This window comes from Mytilus galloprovincialis, chromosome 8 (assembly GCF_965363235.1).
Source record: "Mytilus galloprovincialis chromosome 8, xbMytGall1.hap1.1, whole genome shotgun sequence".
Classification (NCBI taxonomy): Eukaryota; Metazoa; Mollusca; class Bivalvia; order Mytilida; family Mytilidae; genus Mytilus; species Mytilus galloprovincialis.
In genome coordinates this window covers 58556738-58576390 of record NC_134845.1, presented here as the reverse complement: position 1 = coordinate 58576390, position 19653 = coordinate 58556738, and the positions used below count along the sequence as shown (strand labels likewise).

The 19653-nt window shown below is 32.6% G+C and overlaps 1 protein-coding gene across 2 annotated transcripts in view; it reads left to right on the top strand.

Moving 5' to 3' along the window:
• The window catches only part of LOC143042287 (gem-associated protein 5-like), a 218892-nt gene that overhangs the window by 68638 nt on the left and 130601 nt on the right, over positions 1-19653 (top strand). For both annotated transcript variants that reach the window (XM_076214552.1, XM_076214550.1), the window contains exons 16-17: positions 9513-9689; positions 16193-16330. In XM_076214552.1, the coding sequence (XP_076070667.1) occupies positions 9513-9689; positions 16193-16330 (315 nt within the window). The remainder of the gene's footprint in view (positions 1-9512; positions 9690-16192; positions 16331-19653) is intronic.

Genomic DNA, 19653 nt, shown 5'->3' with positions numbered 1-19653 from the left:
TTCTTCTTCTTCTTCTTCTTCTTCTTCTTCTTCTTCTTCTTCTTCTTCTTCTTCTTCTTCTTCTTCTTCTTCTTCTTCTTCTTCTTCTTCTTCTTCTTCTTCTTCTTCTTCTTCTTCTTCTGCCACTTTAAAAATGAACTTGTCCGCAGCGTTTCTCCAAAACCGCTTGTCAGATTTACTTAGGGTTTCATAGAATGGTAGACTAATATGTCTAGGTGAGCCATCAGTCTTTAGTTTGTGCATTGGGGTCTATTAAGGGGTATTTTGTGGGGTAGCAAGGAGGGAGGGGTTTACTATAGAACCCTATGGGATTTTATTTTCTAAAATTTTCAAATGAATATAACTTGAAAACTGTAAGTGATAGATACATGCAGTCTTTAGAAATGATTATAGGACAATAAAACAAATCACATGAAATATAGGGGGAGTCCCTGGGGGGTCATCCCCACCCCCTTCAATTTGAGAATATGCTTTTATCTTGTAAACGGTCCAGATCCCCACCCCTAAACCATATATATTCTTGAATGGGACGATAAAACAAATCAAATTAAATTGAAGGGAAGTCCCCGGGGGTCATCCCCACCCCGTTCAATTTGAGAATGTGCTATAATCTTGTAAACGGTTCAGATCCCCACCCCTAAACCATATATATTCTTGTAGGGGACAATAAAACAAATGAAATGATATAAAAGGGAAGTCCCTAGGGGGTCACCCCGCCCCCTCTGGTATGAAAACTTGTAAACGGTCCACATCCCCACCCCTAAACCATATATATTCTTGCATGGGACAATAAAACTAATCAAATGAAATTAAATGGAAGTTCCTGGGGGTCACCCCCACCCCGTTCAATTTGAGAATGTGCTATTATCTTGTAAACGGTCCAGATCCCCACCCCTAAACCATATTTATTCTTGTAGGGGACAATAAAACAAATGAAATGAAATAAAAGGGAAGTCCCGAGGGGGTCCCCCCACCCCCTCTTGCTTGAAAACTTGTAAGCGGTCAACATCCCCACCCCTAAACCATATATATTCTTGTAGGGGACAATAAAACAAATGAAATGAAATAAAAGGGAAGTCCCTATGAGGTCACCCCACCCCCTCTTGTTGGAAAACTTGTAAACAGTCAACATCCCCACCCCTAAACCATATTTATTCTTGTATGGGACAATAAAACTAATCAAATAAAATTAAAGGGAAGTTCCTGGGGGTCACCCCCACTCCGTTCAATCTGAGAATGTGCTATTATCTTGTAAACGGTCCAGATCCCCACCCCTAAACCATATATATTCTTGTAGGGGACAATAAAACAAATGAAATGTAATTCACGGGAAGTCCCGAGGGGGTCACCCCATCCCCTTTTGTTTGAAAACTTGTAAACGGTCAACATCACCACCCCTAAACCAGATATATTCTTGTATGGGACAATAAAACAAATCAAATGAAATGCAGGTAAAGTACCTGGGGGGTCACCACCACCCTGTCCTGTTTGAATACTTGTAAATGGTGGAGATCCCCACCCCTAAGCCATATATATTCTTGTATGGGACAAAAAATCAAATCAAATGAATATGGGACCATATGAATGGCGAGTTATGGGAGCTTTGTTTGGGAGACTTCGTAACAGCATCCTGTTACAATTACTTCTTGTTTAATTTGAGTTAGACAGAATTTTGCTCATATCACAATAATTACAATCGCATTTTAATCTGAAATGACAAAATCTCAATTATAAATGCATGCAATAATTTACGCACACAATAATTTCTGAGTTTACAGTATGATAGTTCTAAGTTTAAATGATATGAAGGACAGCTATTTCACAGTAACCTTAAAAAAAAAATTCCAATTCCTAAAAAATAGATGTCATTTCAAATCACTGAACAGTAAACTAAAAACTTTGGAATTCTAAAATGAGTTTATGTGTAAAGTTTGGTTGGTTGACAAATTAGGAAAAGAAAAAAAAGGAGAAATGATGATCATGTTCTAGTACAGACCACTTTTTAGTATTTCCATAAGTTAATTCTGACCTTGAGGCATGTTTGACCTTTGTCTATTATAGTATTAACCATTTATCTAAATTATAAAAAAGTTAGTTTTATTGGCCATGAAGATCATATCATCAAGCAAAAAACATTACTGTTATCCTTTGTGAGAAACCATACCAGGATACTGAATTACAATCTAATCTGAAAGACATTCAAGGTTGTTTTTTCTAACTATTAAAATAATCTGATATTTAATTTGTCTAGAATGGAAATGATAGTTGTATTTATATCAATTTATTCAACCTTGTCAATGAAAATGTTGTGTTAAATTATTTTTGACAAATAACGGATACATATGGATACAAAACTACAGATTGATGGGTTCATTGAGCTCATCACAACCTGGGATGAACTCATGTGCTCTCAAAGGGTCACTAATAGCCTTATTATTACACAGTCTTGTATGCAAATTTGTCCTCCATTACTTAAAATCACAAAAGTTCCTGTAAGATTTAACAACACAATTAAAGAAAATATCATAATTAAAACGTGATTTTATCTGGACTTCAGAAGGTTATTTTGAGCTGATCTAAGTTCATTCACTGAGATCACCGACAAAATTCAGCTAAATACCAAAGTGTGAATGTGTTTATTACTCCTCAGGTAACAAAGACTATCAATGATTTTGTAGCAACAAGTAATATGACGAGACCAGTTCATACTGCTTGTGAATTTTTTTTTTTCATGAGAGTTTAAATAGCCAACACATCATTTTGTAGATGAGTAAAAAAATTTGTCCAAAGACATTTTGAGAAAAACACATCCCACCACCAAATCACATGCAATACCAAAATTTTCCACTTTCAACATTTAAATTTTTCAATATTCTTAAAGCTTGTGATTTTAATTGAAAAATTGAAATGTTTTAAGTATAGAAATGTTGTATCACACTTGATGCAGTGTCAAGCAGTTTGATTAGATATGGAAAGTATGCTATGGTAATGTAATAAATAATCTCATCATAAATACCAGGACTAAATTTTGTATGTATGCCAGACGCGCGTTTCGTCTACAAAAGACTCATCAGTGACGCTCGAATCCAAAAAAGTTAAAAAGGCCAAATAAAGTAGGAAGTTGAAGAGCATTGAGGACCAAAATTCCTAAAAGTTTTGCCAAATTCAGCTAAGGTAATCTATGCCTGAGGTAGAAAAGCCTTAGTATTTCAAAAATTCAATATTTTGTAAACAGTTAATTTATAAATGTAACCATATCAATGATTATTCATGTCAGCACACAGAGTTATGTTATTGCTTGTATTACCAATATATCATATTCCATTAAAAAGTCGATTATGGACTTTCTGGTGCCAACATAGATTTTCTTAAGTGGGACAAAACCATTAATATAAACAAAACGTTGCAGACAAAATAATGAAAAGAGATTTCGGGTATATCAGTCATGAATTTATGGTACAACTAGTTTAAATATAGCATTGAATTGTATAATGATTGCCAAAGAGACAAATAACTTCCAGAGATTAAATGATGTAAATGTTTGCAACTGAAGATGACAGCACAGTGTTCAACAATGAGCAAATCCAAATTGCACAGCAAGATTTAACAGGCTCAGACAGAACAAAATGGAAAATATCATAAAAAAATGAGTAAAATAAACAGCTTGATTTATGCAAAAGAAGAGAAATAAATAAAACATAAACAATAGATATAAGAAGATGTGGTAGGAGTGCCAATGAGACAACTCTCCATCCAAGTCACAATTTTTAAAAGTAAACCATTATAGTTCAAAGTACAGTCTTCAACACAGAGCCTTGGCTAAAACCAAACAGCTGAAGCTATAAAGGGTCCCAAAAATTACTAATGTATAACCATTCAAACAGGAAAACCATGGGTTTAATCGATATAAAAAGCCAAAAATGAGAAACACTTATGAACCACATCAACAAACGACAACTACTGAACATCAGATTTCTGACTTGGGGACAGGTGCAAGTATGAAATTCAGTAACACACAACAACCACAAGTACTGATACAGACCATGTCTTTAGATAGCTCATACAAAATGTGTCTGATTCATACCTTTACCTATAAGGGACGACATCAAAAGTTCAATGAAGGATAAAAAACTTAATTCACATAGTGTTTTCACTGACCCCCCCCTCTTAACTTAATTTATGAAAAATTTATTGATCAATAGGAATTATATGTAAAATCGATTTTAGATTAACAAAACTTGCAGCAATGTTGACCCCCCCCCCCCCCCCCACCCCCAAACTATTTGATTAAGTTTTTTATCCTACATCGATCTTTTGATGTCGTCCCTAATGGTTTGCTTTTATACATTGTTACTTGGATCATACCACATTTTCCTATATCTATTTACCTTAACCTTAAATGTAACAACAAAATCACAATAACTGGAATCCCACAAATGTTAATGCCACCTCATTAGTTGATTGACAAGATACAGGAGAGTCAGTTTTGCACCAATAACTGCTACAAAGAAACTGGTCAATCGTTAGATGCTGCAGAGTGTATTTAAGGAGACTTTAGGTGTGCACTCTGTCTGTCTGTCTTGCCTGTCTTGTCTGTCTTGTCAGTCTATCTATCCCTAAGTCTGGCAAATCAATTTCCACAATTTTTTCTTCTTGCTTGAATATATTAATTTAATATTTGGTGTAAAATTTATCATGACAAGTTACAGATCAAGTTCAAATTTTGTTCCTGTCTGATGATTTTGTGCAGAGTTATGGCCCTTGGACTTAGAAAAATTGATTTAAATATTCAATAGAATGTTGACAATTATAACAATATATAGTAAGATTTCATACAGGTTTGCATGAATATGACGATTTGAAAAAGTATCAATTTCTCTGCAAAAAAGATAAATTGATATTTTTCTAGAGCATGTGTTTCTGCTGCAAGTGGTTCCTTTCTATTGATTAAAACATGTTATGTGAAAGCAGTATAATTTTATTTGCTATTTTCTAAGCTAATGATCACTTAAAAGTTTAATTGATGACTTTTTAATAGGATTTTCTGCAATTTGCCATTTTGAAATGTTTGTTTTTTTACCTTACAACTCTCTAAATTCCATTTTTTTACACAGAATTTATTTCTGTCATGAGGTATTTATCCCATCACACGTACTGGTTGATTGCATGTGTAATGTTTACATGTGCGACAAATATATCGGTTAATTAAAGCTTGTTCAAATGTTAAACAACTACAGCATCAATAATCACAGTGTATGCAGTGGCAGTAAACTTCAGTCTTCATGATAGCTTAAGGTAAAAATTAACTTACAAACACTGCATTTATGTCTAACTAGGATAGAAGTTCACTAAAATGAAAGTAGAAGATAAAAAAAGTTTGAAAAGATATTTGAAAAAAACTTTTATTATTGTAGTTACGTCTTTATGGTATTTTGGTAGAGTTTGTGTTGCTCAGTGACTTTAGTGGGGATCTCATTGGAGGGTTCCGATCCCTGATCCCGCTTACTGTTTTGTCAGATTCCTGTATCCTGCTTACACTATATACGTAAGCAATTCTCATTTTTAATCGTATTTTTGTGTCAAAAATGTCGGTTATTGATTTGGGGATGTACGGTGGGCGGGAGGTCAGTCGGGCGGGTGGGAGGGCAGATTGGGCGGGCGGCAACCAAATGTTGTCGGTGCATTTACTCATGAAGCGGGCAACCAAACCTTTTAAAATTTTAATATGTTGTTACTGACAACAAAATGGAGGTCAAGTTCAATAATGACGATTTTGACTTATACCGTTCAGGAGTTACGGTTCTTGAAAGTTTAAAAAATGTTGTGTCCGTACATTTACTCATGAACCGTTCAACCAAACCTTTTAAAATTTTAATATGTTGTTACTGACAACATAACGGAGGTCAAGGACAATAATGACGATTTTTACTTTTACCGTTCAGGAGTTACGGTTCTTGAAAGTTTAAAAAATGTTGTGTACAATTCATTGATTTTTTTAGATATTTTCAAAATCCTAGGTAGGTGGACTTAGTAAGTTTTTCTTACTTTATGCATTAAGGGCACACAGTTTGTCCTGCTAGAGGGTCATTTTCTATCTAGTTTATATGTTGTTATTGTTGACAACATGGAAGTCAAGTTTGATATTGATAATCATAAATTTTACCCATTAGGAGTTTTGGTCCTTGTAATATTGATAAATGCCAGAACACAAATAAATGTTAAAGAATCCGGTTTACTGTCATTTTGACAGCTCTTGTTTTGTTATTTCCAGAGTCCCGCAAGACCTCATTTCCCGTTTTCCGGACACAATAATTTGACCTTCACGTGTCACGCTTACAAAAAATCAGCAATCCCGCGTCACGCTTAGACCCCAATGAGACCAACTTTAGTGGTATAATGCTCTGTTTTGTATACTGTTGTTTGCTGTTTTGTATTTTTTCTTAGTTTGCCATGACGTTGTCTATATATTTTGGACTAATGAGTGTGAATGTTCCTTTGGTTTCTTACACCTCTCTTATATGTTTTTTGTCATGGTTGTCTTGAAAAAAAAACTCATCTTCAGGGTGCTATAAACAGTTTCGTATAAAAAACTAGGGGTTATTCCCCAACTAAAAATAGTCATGGAGGGAAGTCCCTTTTTATCAACATAATTGGTGAAAAAGTATCATGTTTTTTGTATTTGGTTGTAAAGATATGCTAATTAACTTCAATTAAAGCAGGTTGAATGATTAAACTAATTTTAAAAAATTAGATTAAATATACATATTTTAAGGGGAGACAACACTGTAAACAGTCTGTTTTTTTGGCAGTGAAAATTGAAAACTTATTTGCAGCCACTAGCTGTAGCTCTTTTCGGAGCAGGCGAACGTACCCTGAAGCATGAATTTTTTGAAAGACCAGGTAAAAATCTATGAAATTCATACAATTTTGATTATGAAAAATGTGCAGGTATCATGTCTTCAGGGGTGTGCACATGACCTGATTTCAGGTTTTTTAAGCTTAAATTAGGTAATGTTTTTCCCAGTTTCTCTGGATAAATCTTTTTTATACCATTAAAAGTACACTTTTTTTTTATTCCATTATAAACTGGAGAACATGCTGATTCCAGTGATATTTAGTTTTATACAAGTATTTTTATTAATCAGTCCACCACTAAGGGTCACTTATACATGGTCCCTCAAAATATGTTCTGATTATATTCATCATATGTTTTTTTTAACTAATTAAGAAAGAGTCGTAATTGGAATTGAAATTGAACAGTGAAAATGCTAAAGAGGTTTTATCCTGCTAATGCTTGGCCATGACTTTCATTTTCAAAATTATTTTTTTTGCTGAATCAGTTATTCAATTAATTTTACAACTAGGTTAAATACTAATGAAAATGTTTTGAAAATTAGGTTAATATTTCCTCATCTTTGCAATATAGCTGTTAAAGTTCTTGTCACCGTATTGTGCTTCCGAATTAGCACTTTAGACATCCTACTCAAACAGGAAGTTCTATTATCTCTTAAACATTGGCAGACCTTATTAAAATGTATTCTGTGTCATTGGTTTAAATTGTTCTAACAGTTTATAGAAGTAGGTCAGATATTACAAGATTAGTACATGCAGATAATTGGGATTGAACGACTATGCAATTTCCTACATTTTGTTGTAATATTTATATTAGGTACAATGCGCCATGATTACGGTATGCATTAAATGCACAATGAGTTGCCATTGACATTTTAGATATCTGTTTATGAAATCTTCTTTTGATAGAGATTTTGTTCGATTATCAACTAGAGATCTATTGATCTAGATATGATTGTCTATGTGTTTTAAAGACAATGAGTTGAATATGTTTTGTTGCGAGTTCAATGGATGGGAATTTTTCCTTTTTTGTTATTTTAAGGTGGTACCCAACACTTTCACTAAAATTAATTTGGCTCATTTAATTTTCATAAAATTTTTACAAAGTATTAACTTTGACCTTTTGACAAAAATATAAAAATTTCAAAAAATTTGAACCAAGCATTTTATCAGAAAAATTACACTGGTTATATAGCAGTTTGACAAACACAAATTTTGATCACTGAGAAGCTTAATATTCCCTTTACAACACAACGTAATTAAAACGTTTAGCTGACTTGAAAGAGTTATCTCCCTGTAGTGTTAGGTACCACCTTAAAAAAAAAATCATAGTTTTAGTCTAGCTTCAACAAAGTTAAATAAAAGAGAGACTCCTATATAGGCATGTTGTTTCCAGTAATCACAGCATTCACAAAATATTAGTTAGTAATAAGGTCAGTTACTTGTGAACCACTTAAGTTGTAGGTCAGTGTTACTTGGTATGGAGTTTTCTATTAGCATTGGCACAACAACTCATGAACCATTCGACAGAGTATTGTAAGATTTATAATTACAGAATTTTTGAAAGTGTTAATTTATAATGCACCTCCTGTTTCATTTTTTCATCTAAATGATTTTTGGGGTTTACTTATCTATAGGTATGACATTAACTTTTTCACATCTGCACATCTTAGTATATATTTATTGTTACTTCTCTTCCTAAACCCCTGATAATAATTTGATGAAATCTTCTGAGAATCTTATCGGAGACTTTTCAACTAAGGAGCCTGTATTGTTCAGTTGTTGTTCTTTGTTCCTGTCTGAAAAACTGGCTTTTCCATTTTTTGTTTGAGCATTAATTTGGCTGTTGGTTTCCTTGTTGGCCAGTTATCTCCCATGCTATGGTTGGACCTATTTTGATTTCATTATACTTTACAAAAGTCCTTTGAAGTTTGTCTAGAAAACTTGACAAGCATTGGATTTTTTTCTACAGAAAATCAGATTCTGAAATGCCACATTTTCATTTAGGTATATGGGGCATCCCCTGAGCTCTTTATGAAGAAAAACCTATTCTGTTATATTGCATAATTTGCTCTTTTCCGTGTATTTTAAAAAGAAAAAGAAAAGAGTTGTCAAACTATTAGAAACATAATGTATTATCAACTTAGATGCATTTAGTTGTGTTCACTGCATAATATAATTACACATTTCAAAAACTTGTTAAAGCTACGATAAATGTCAATAAAGTATCATGATGTATCAGGACCTAAACTTATTGTATTGAAATGTTAATTTTAATGAAGTTATAATAATCGTCAAAACTTTGAAATAATAAAAACTCTAATCAGAAATGACAATTATAGATCACACTGTCGATCTGTTTACGATCTGTTTATGTGAAGTGCTCTCTGCTCATTAACTTATCAATATATAACATGCTTGTTAAATCGTAAGAATTGATGAACTGACATTTTCACTAAAAAAAAAAAAAGAATTTGTATATTTAGAATAATGATGTTTTACATTTAATTAATGTACTTTATAAGAAGTTTCAGTTTTGGTTTTTGAACCATTGTACTATGTTAAACCTTAATTAAAAACTGATATCTGAACGTGATTGGTAAATCTTTTCCCGGAATCAATATCTTCAGTGGAATTTGAAAGGTCTCATTTTATTTTAGGTTCAGTATACAATGATGAAGAAGTGTTGAAAAGCACATCATCACCCAAAGCAGACGACAGTACAGGGTCAGAGGTCACATCTGTGTCCAAGGAAGCTAGTTCACCAAACTGTACTAAAGCAACTGAAGTTCAGCCTGAATTTACTAAAATAAAAGAGAGAAAAGTTCTTAAACCTTGTGAGTATTTAATTATATTATTTCTTTTGCTAACTATAACTGTGATTGAAATCTGTTCTTTAGTTTTATGTATTTTTTCCAGGTACCAATTTTCTTGGATGGAGGATTAAAAGTTGTATCTTTTAAGGCATATTCGATTATGTTTTTATGTGTAAAAGACTATAGCAAATTAGTTTTTTCTTTCACTCACAATTCAACTTGTGGTTCACCTAAACTATAGAAATAAGAAGATGCTGCATGATTGCCAAGGAGACATTATTTATCAGAGACAAATGGATCACTGTCAAGCTTAACGCAGTAAATAAAAGTGATATAGTATATTTTTTTTTAAAGATGTTGAAGTTTTACTAAAATTGATAAAGGCTTGTTTTGAAATTTTGGCAAGAGAATAATTTTGCAATGTGCTTGTTGAACAGTACAGCAGAGATTCACATGTACTATAATTTGATCTAGCACATGTTAGTTAGGGGTAGTTGACTATTGTTGAAGACTGTATGTTGCACTGTAGATATTTGGGTTATTGTTGTGTGTTGGGTTGCTTTTTTTTGCCCCATTTATGTGCATCATGTTTTTCAGTCTGTGTGTCCGCTCATCTGTCCTGCGTCAGCTTAAAGTTTTGAGTCAAGGTTGTTTTTGGTGAAGTTGCAGTCCAATCGATTTGAAACTTAGTATACAATGTTCCCTATGATATGGTCATTCTAATCTTAATGCCAAACTAGAAGAGTTTGACCTCAATTGTACAGTCCACTGAATATAGAAAATGAAAGTGTGACTGGCATCTTTTTATTAGCTCACCTGGCCCATAGGGCCAAGTGAGCTTTTCTCATCACTTGGCGTCCGTCGTCCCTCGTCGTCCGTCGTCGTCGTCGTCCGTCGTCGTTAACTTTTACAAAAATCTTCTCCTCTGAAACTACTGGGCCAAATCAAACCAAACTTGGCCACAATCATCATTGGGGTATCTAGTTTAAAAAATGTGTGGCGTGACCCGGTCAACCAACCAAGATGGCCGCCACGGCTAAAAATAGAACATAGGGGTAAAATGCAGTTTTTGGCTTATAACTCAAAAACCAAAGCATTTAGAGCAAATCTGACATGGGGTAAAAATGTTTATCAGGTCAAGATCTATCTGCCCTGAAATTTTCAGATGAATCGGTCAATCGGTTGTTTGGTTGCTGCCCCTGAATTGGTAATTTTGAGGAAATTTTGCTGTTTTTGGTTATTATCTTGAATATTATTATAGATAGAGATAAACTGTAAACAGCAATAATGTTCAGCAAAGTAAGATCTACAAATAAGTCAACATGACCAAAATGGTCAGTTGACCCGTTTAGGAGTTATTGCCCTTTATAGTCAATTTTTAACCATTTTTCGTTAATTAAAGTAATCTTTTACAAAAATCTTCTCCTCTGAAACTACTGGGCCAAATTAATCCAAACTTGGCCACAATCATCTTTGGGGTATCTAGTTTAAAAAATGTGTGGCGTGACCTGGTCAACCAACCAAGATGGCCGCCACGGCTAAAAATAGAACAAAGGGGTAAAATGCAGTTTTTGGCTTATAACTCAAAAACCAAAGCATTTTGAGGAAATCTGACGGGATAAAAATGTTTATCAGGTCAAGATCTATCTGCCCTGAAATTTTCAGATGAATCAGTCAATCGGTTGTTGGGTTGCTGCCCCTGAATTGGTAATTTTGAGGAAATTTTGCTGTTTTTGGTTATTTATTATCTTGAATATTATTATAGATAGAGATAAACTGTAAACAGCAATAATGTTCAGCAAAGTAAGATCTACAAATAAGTCAACATGACCAAAATGGTCAGTTGACCCGTTTAGGAGTTATTGCCCTTTATAGTCAATTTTAACCATTTTTCATAAATTAAATTAATCTTTTACAAAAATCTTCTCCTCTGAAACTACTGGGCCAAATTAATCCAAACTTGGCCACAATCATCTTTGGGGTATCTAGTTTAAAAAATGTGTGGCGTGACCTGGTCAACCAACCAAGATGGCCGCCACCGCTAAAAATAGAACATAGGGGTAAAATGCAGTTTTTGGCTTATAACTCAAAAACCAAAGCATTTTGAGGAAATCTGACATGGGGATAAAAATGTTTATCAGGTCAAGATCTATCTGCCCTGAAATTTTCAGGTGAATCGGTCAATCGGTTGTTGGGTTGCTGCCCCTGAATTGGTAATTTTGAGGAAATTTTGCTGTTTTTGGTTATTATCTTGAATATTATTATAGATAGAGATAAATTGTAAACAGCAATAATGTTCAGCAAAGTAAGATCTACAAATAAGTCAACATGACCAAAATGGTCAGTTAACCCCTTTAGGAGTTATTGCCCTTTATAGTCAATCTTTAACCATTTTTCATAAATCTAAGTAATCTTTTACAAAATCTCCACTGAAACTACTAGGCCACAATCCTCTTTGCGGTATCTAGTTTGAAAAATGTGTCCGATGACCTGGCCATTCAACCAAGATGGCCGCCACGGCTAAAAATAGAACATAGGGGTAAAATGCAGTTTTTGGCTTATAACTATGAATTCAAAGCATCTAGAGCAAATCTGACAAGAAGTTAAATTGTTAATCAAGTCAATATCTATCTGCCCTGAATTTTTCAGATGAATTGGACAACTGGTTGTTGGGTTGCTGCCCTCCAATTGGTAATTTTTAAAGAAATTTTGCCGTTTTTGGTTATCTTGAATACTATTATAGATAGCGATAAACTGTAAACAGCAATAATGTTCAGCAAAGTAAGATCTACAAATAAGTCAACATGACCTAAATGGTCAATTGACCCCTTAAGGAGTTATTGCCCTTTATAGTCAATTTTTAACAATTTTCATTAATTTGGTAAATATATGTAAATTTTTACCAAATATAGTTCTCTGTTACTAATGGGCAAAGTTCATTATAGATATAATTGTAAGAAGCAAAATTGTTCAGTAAAGTAAGAACTTCAAACACATCACCATCACCAAAATACAATTTTGTCATGAATCCATTTGTGTCCTTTGTTTAATATGCACATAGACCAAGGTGAGCGACACAGGCTCTTTAGAGCCTCTAGTTATGGACACATTCTTGTTTATTCTGTTTTCCTGTTCTCATCTACTTTCATGCTTTTGAATCAATTGATTAGACACTCATTTTCCAATTACAGTCGAAATTCTTTTCTTCATTACTGGTCAACCCAGTTTGCAGAAGCTTTAAACATGTTAAAATATTTGTCATCCTGACTATGCATGAAATATTTGCCACAGGTCTGTAAGCAATTGAATTAAATAACAGTATAAATTCTTTTCTTCATTACTGGTCAACCCACTTTGCAGAACCTTTAAACCTGTTAAAATTTTTGTCATCGTGAATATGCATTTACTATTTAATTCTCATCCTGAATATGCATGAACTATTTTATTCTCATCCTGAATATGCATGATGTATTTTATTCTCATCCTGAATATGCATGATGTATTTTACTTTCATCCTGAATATGCATGAACTATTTTATTCTCATCCTGAATATGCATGAACTATTTTATTCTCATCTTGAATATGCATGATGTATTTTATTCTCATCTTGAATATGCATGATGTATTTTATTCTCATCCTGAATATGCATGATGTATTTTATTCTCATTCTGAATATGCATGAATTATTTGCCATGGTGGTTAAGCAAACAGAAATAAATCAATAGATTCAAGTAGAAAAATGTATTTCCCCACTGGATTCAATTGTAGAATGTGTATTGAAGTGACAGTAGTGGGTGGAAATGAATTATAATCTGAATTAATGTCAACAAAAAAGTCTTTAATTTATTGTTTTTCTCTAAGGGCAGTTAATCTTTTGTATTAGAATACCCATTGGACAAAAAACAATGACTAATTGATATTTCTAAAATTATTGCTTCAATGATAGATGATATTTTAAAACGATTGTAATAATTTTTATTGTGTTTCTCTAAAAACAAAATACTTTTGGGAGGCATTATTTGAAAGGTTTATTTCATTGAAAGAAAAAAGTAGTCATGCCTGAATAAGAAATGAGAACATTATTAATATTTATTAAATTTATTTCTTTTTTTGTTTTGTTTGGGTCTAATGATCTGTTTAGAGTTATTTGATAATGAACAATAAATTCTTAAGATTGCAAAACACAATTCTTTCATTTTTCCTAAAGCATCATAAGTATCTGTTTTTTTTTCAAGAAACTGACTTTAGAAAGTTGGTTTTTAGAATGGAATCGTGCTAGAACTGAAAAAAAGTTAATACAACAGTATTTTTTTGTCCCCCCAAAAAAAGGTTCCTATTGCTTTACTTAAATTAATTTGTACTATATCTCCTTTGCACTTCTATACAGCTACTGAAAAGAAAAGAGGGGCGAGAGATACCAGAGGGACATTCAAACTCATAAATCGAAAATAAAAGGACTTAGCCATTTCTAATAAAGAAAAAGCATTTCTAATAAAGAAAAAGGCAAAGCTTAATGATTCTTTTTTAATGGTAATTGCTGTATCGCTTACAGTTCTTAATGTCTAGACAGGCCTCTTCCTATTCAAAAGGTGATAATTCTTAATTTGAAGATGTCCTATTAGATTATGCATATGAGTTTTCAGTAGACTGTTTTTCGGAATAAGTTAATTTAAAGACTAGACAGACAAGATCATTTAATGAGTTATAAGTTAATGATAACTGACATTTCTAAATGTGTGTTGTTGTTTTGTTTACTTTGAATTCAAGTGTTGTTAAATTAGCAAGAGAAAATAAAAATGGTGAAGCAAAAACAATTATGTATAAATGATCTTAGTTCCTTGTTATTGTAATGGAATGTCTGCAACATTTTCATTTGTAATTGTTTTTATGGGCAAAGGTCTAGACTTAAGCCAGGTTGTTACTATCAAAGTTAAAGTGGTCAAATAAAACTGACCAGATGAACTTGTTTGAAATCGATGCTTTGTTGTCAATGCAAAATCGAAAGACTGGGATTGAAGTTAAGACTGCAGATGAAAAAAGGGGAACATCAATAATAAGAGGTAATGAAAATTGTGTTTATAATCCGTTTTTTTTTTTCTCCAAATAATAAAAACATTGCAATAATTTCTGAATTTACAGTAAATACATTCTGGATAAACAAAATTTCACTCTTTTCCTGTGTCATAGATGGTACTGCTTAACAGAAGAATTCTGGATAGCAATCTTTACACTGTAGTCACCCAACAGTTCTGGGCCAAAAATAAAATATTGTTTGTTTCCCCTCACACGACCGACCCGGTAAAATCACCGCGACCCGAAAAATTTTATTGGCCATTCTTGTCCACTATTTTTTTTTGCTATGTTGGTTTTTGGTGATACCTTTATGATGCTGTAGTCAACGAGCGTTTTAAATAAAGGCATTTTTGCAAGGAAGCATCTAAATGATTCGGAATCATGGAAACAAAGCCACACGATTTGTGTGCAAGGGTGATCTTTTTTGAAAATCAAAAAAAACCTGAAGCATCTTTCAACCCGCTGAGTGCATCTTGATTTGTTTTTGTATCTAACCTCTGTTCCTGAATCGTGCTTTAAAATCTATCTACTTACTTTGTCTTTGAACAGGTTGGGCACAAGTCAGGAAATGTGGGATACATGTATTCCTTGCTTTCAGGGAACGTCCCTGTTTTCTGGTGTAAAAAAAAACCCAGTTTAAATGGGATTTCCTTTTTCAATTTATGGCATGAACATTACAAAAGGGCATGTTTTAACGTTATAACTGCATCTGTAGAATTCAAAAATACTTATTAAAATTATTTTAGGAAATACAAAAATGAATATAAAGTGAAGCCGTGTTTCTTCTAGAACTCGAAAAAAAACATACAAATCTTTGTTTAGGAATCAATTGACCAAGCTGCATGATCCAGGTGTAACTGAACATAACTAAATTAATATGTTCACTTTTATTGAAAATTTTTATTCATTGAATTTTAATTCCCAAGTGATCAACATACATGTATCTTTTTGTCATCTCATAATTGATGATCAAGGTATGAATTGGTGAACAAAGGAATTGTTTTGTTGTGAGTTATGCATCAAATTTGACTTGAAATAAACTTGATTAACTAAAAAAACACTTGCTATCATTAAGCATTGTTATCACAAGTAGAATATGCGCTTTTGTAGATTTCATTACATTAAATGAATAGGAAAAAAGGAGGTCCCTGTATACTGTTTTGTTTTAACACCAGAAAACTGGGGTGTACACTGAATTAGATTACAGGGAATACCCACTTTTCTTGACTTGAGCCTTACCTGTTGAATTTTGTTGAATTTTATATAAATTCAATATAGAAAACCATATCAAGGAATAAAATAAAATAATTTGCCTACCTACCTGCCCATACCCTAACAACCTCAGTCGGGTGAGGGAAAACAAAGATATTTTTAATGTTGACCCTGTAGCAACATGAAAACAACCTTTCATTGTCAGAAGTAATCTCCAAACAATTGTTCTATTTACAGATAGCCAAACACATGGAAAAGAACCAAAGAAAAAACCATGGAAACCAAAATCCTTTTTCCCGTTGTCTGGTAGGAAAGAGGCTAGAGGAAAAGAACCAGTACTGAACGACATTTTGATCCTGGCCAAGCATATATTTGGTAAGTGTGTATGGCTACAGACATGTCAGTTACTTTGTGTTGATAGATTTGAGTCGCTCACAATTTTGTTAAAAATCTTGAATGAACAGACTAAAGGAGAATCAAAAGTCAAATAAGCATTTTTTTTTATAATTACTAAATTTGAAGATCAACCTCTTTTTTTACCTTTTTTAAAATTAATTGAAGTTCTTATCAATATTTCTTTGAAGGTCAAGGTCAGTTACTTGAAATAGAATGATTAAAAAAAGATTTTCAGGTTTAAAAAAAAAAACAGACTGTATTTTGGGATTGAAACCAGACTAGCAATATATACAATGTATATGATCACATACAATGTGTGGAATATACAGTTTGGTTCTGAGGTCATTTATCAAGATCAATGTTACTAAGAAAAATGCTTTTTCATAAGATAATTGACAGGACCCTACATTGGATTAGAACCAAACTTAGAGATATAGATATGGTAACAATATGAAAAGAAGGAGATCCCTTATGGATTTTTGCTTTGAAAATAAGTCAAGAGTCAGGATCCCAGTTACCATGGTTACTAAGATTATATATATATATATATATATATATAAATATACTTTTGAAAGTATCAACCAAAGAAAATCACAATTCAGTTATGCCAGTTGTCAGGCAGTAAATTGTATTTCTGTTTATTTCAGCTTGCATTAATTTCCTTAGTGTTCATACCTTAAATATTCCAAAATAAGTTTACCAAGTAACTACAGATTCATATTTTGTACACTTACAAAACATTATGTATTGTAGTGAATTTTCATGCCATTGCATGTTAAAGCAATGTATTAATGATATATAGTCAGATACTCAATAAACTATGAATGTGTATATAGTAATATAACAAAATTATTTGTGAAGAATAACACCAGTTGCAGAAGGAAGTGAATGCATCTATTTGTTGTACCTTCCCTTATGGTCAAAGATAGATAACTCAATTCAAAATATGACTTACCTGCAGTAATGAATCTAAAGATAGATAACTATTTTCATCATATGTTCTACCTGCAGTTATGGTCAAAGATAGATAACTATATTGAAAATATGTCCCTCCTACAGTTTTGGACAAAGATAGATAACTCTGTACTAAATATGTTCTACCTACAGTTATGGTCAAAGATAGATAACTCAATTGAAAATATGTTCTATCTGCAGTTATGATAAAAGATAGATAACTCAATTCAAAATATGTTTTACCTACATTTATGGTAAATATGTTGTTTTTTTCTTACAAACACCATGATTAATGTTTAGAATTGTCTAAACAATGTGAGCTGTTCAAGTTCTTTAACACTTGACATCTATAAACTTATAATAAAATCTTTGCTTTTGTCTTATACTATAATGAAACACAAATAAAACTGAGTTTAGTTGAGATATACTAAGTATAAAGTTTTAGATTTAGCTCTATAAAATAAAATCTAAAGAATATATTGGCCCAGGCTGTGCGAAAATTTCCAACAAATCAATGGTTTGCATCAATTATTATAAGCTCTTATCTCTATATTCATAATAGATCTGACTTTTCCCCAAATGTGACCTACAGATTATGATCTATCACTGGGTTGTACTAATATGAGCATGACTGGTGGGGCCACATGTGGAGCAGAATCTGCTTACTGTTTGGGAGCACCTGTTATCACCCCTCGTTTTTTATTTGGGGTTTTTATTGCTCTGTCTTGAGTTTTACTAAGGTGTGTTTTGTGTACTGTGGTTTGTCTGTTGTTTTCTTTTTCTTTTTTAGCCATTGTGTGTTTTGTGTACTGTGGTTTGTCTGTTGTTTTCTTTTTCTTTTTTAGCCATGGTGTTGTCAGTTTGTTTGCAACTGATAAGTTTGAATGTCCATTAAGTATGTACTTATAGGTGAGGTTTTGGAATTTGTGTCAAATGTTCGGACTCCTTGGTGTTTTTCCATACAATACAATGTAAAATATTCTGCCCCATAATACCCATTTATTTTTTCATATAAGACTTAATAGCTCATGAAAGGTCATTTACCAATATTTTAGAAAATTCTTAATTTTCTTTCCTTTGTTTTGAGACCTAATAATACCAATGCAAATATAAAGGTAAAAGTCTGAGACAGCCTTTTCCTGCCATATTTTTTAAATCTCAAATATCTCGAAAAAGAGGTCCATAACCTATCAATATTTTCAGCTTATTTTTATCCTTAATTGATGCTCTACCAGCTTAAAGTATCAATTTTAAATTTTTAATTTATTAATTTTCATCTAACCTCAGCTAAGTAATTCCTTAAGTATCTGAAATTTGTCACTATTAAAGAATTATATCTGTTATAAGAGGGGGGATAGGAACTTTATTGGGACTCCGGGATCGGGTATTTTTAAGCTCAGGATTTTGGGATTGACACTTTCGGGATCTGGGAGTTCTTCATTTGAATTTCAGGACCTTGGGATTATGTTGTTTTTAAGCCCAGGATTTCGGGATTTCGTGTTTTTAACCCAGGGATTTCGGGGTCAGGACCCCTCCTTCCCTCCCTCTCATAACCAAAGTAAAACTTCATTTAAATCTCATTCTGAATCCAATCTTTTCAAGAAGTCTTTAAACACTAAAGTACGTTTAGTATGATAATGAAGTCATACTATTTTCGTCCACAATAAAGATTTGTTTACAATTGAAAGATCGTAGCGACCAAATGTTAAAGAGCTCTACTGTTCCATTACAGCAGTAATGTTCCATTCAAGATTTCCAATATATCTTCTGCGAAAGATATAACATCTTTATGGAGTACATTTCCATTAAGAAACTGACACTTTCTCAGAACAATGCTTATTTCTGTTAAAACAAACCTCTTTTTATTTGTTATTTTGCTAACAAACTCTGACAAATATTGGTGTTTTTGTTTTAATTATGGTTTATTGTATAACTTGATTTATTCCTATTGTCATGCATATTTTGAAACGATACTAACTTTTCAATTTTTCAATATTCTGTATAACAGGATTAGGGTTTCCATAAATGAGAATAACAGGATAGAAAAAATAAAAAATAGGGCCAAAAGGAAAATAAATAGTGGAATAATGTAATATAAGGAAATAAATGGTAAAATTGAAAATGAAAATTAGCCCAAAATATGGAAATGACCCACCACCTTTTTCCAACCACCAAAAACAAAATGGCAGTAAAAATATGCAAACAAGGGTAACCATATGACCACCCTTTGACGGATGTCTATATATCTCAAGCTATTAATGGCAAAATATTGATAGAATAAATTCTTTGAAATTGGAACATGATAACGACAACCTAGAGTGTAGGTGCACTTTTAGATGTCATATTTC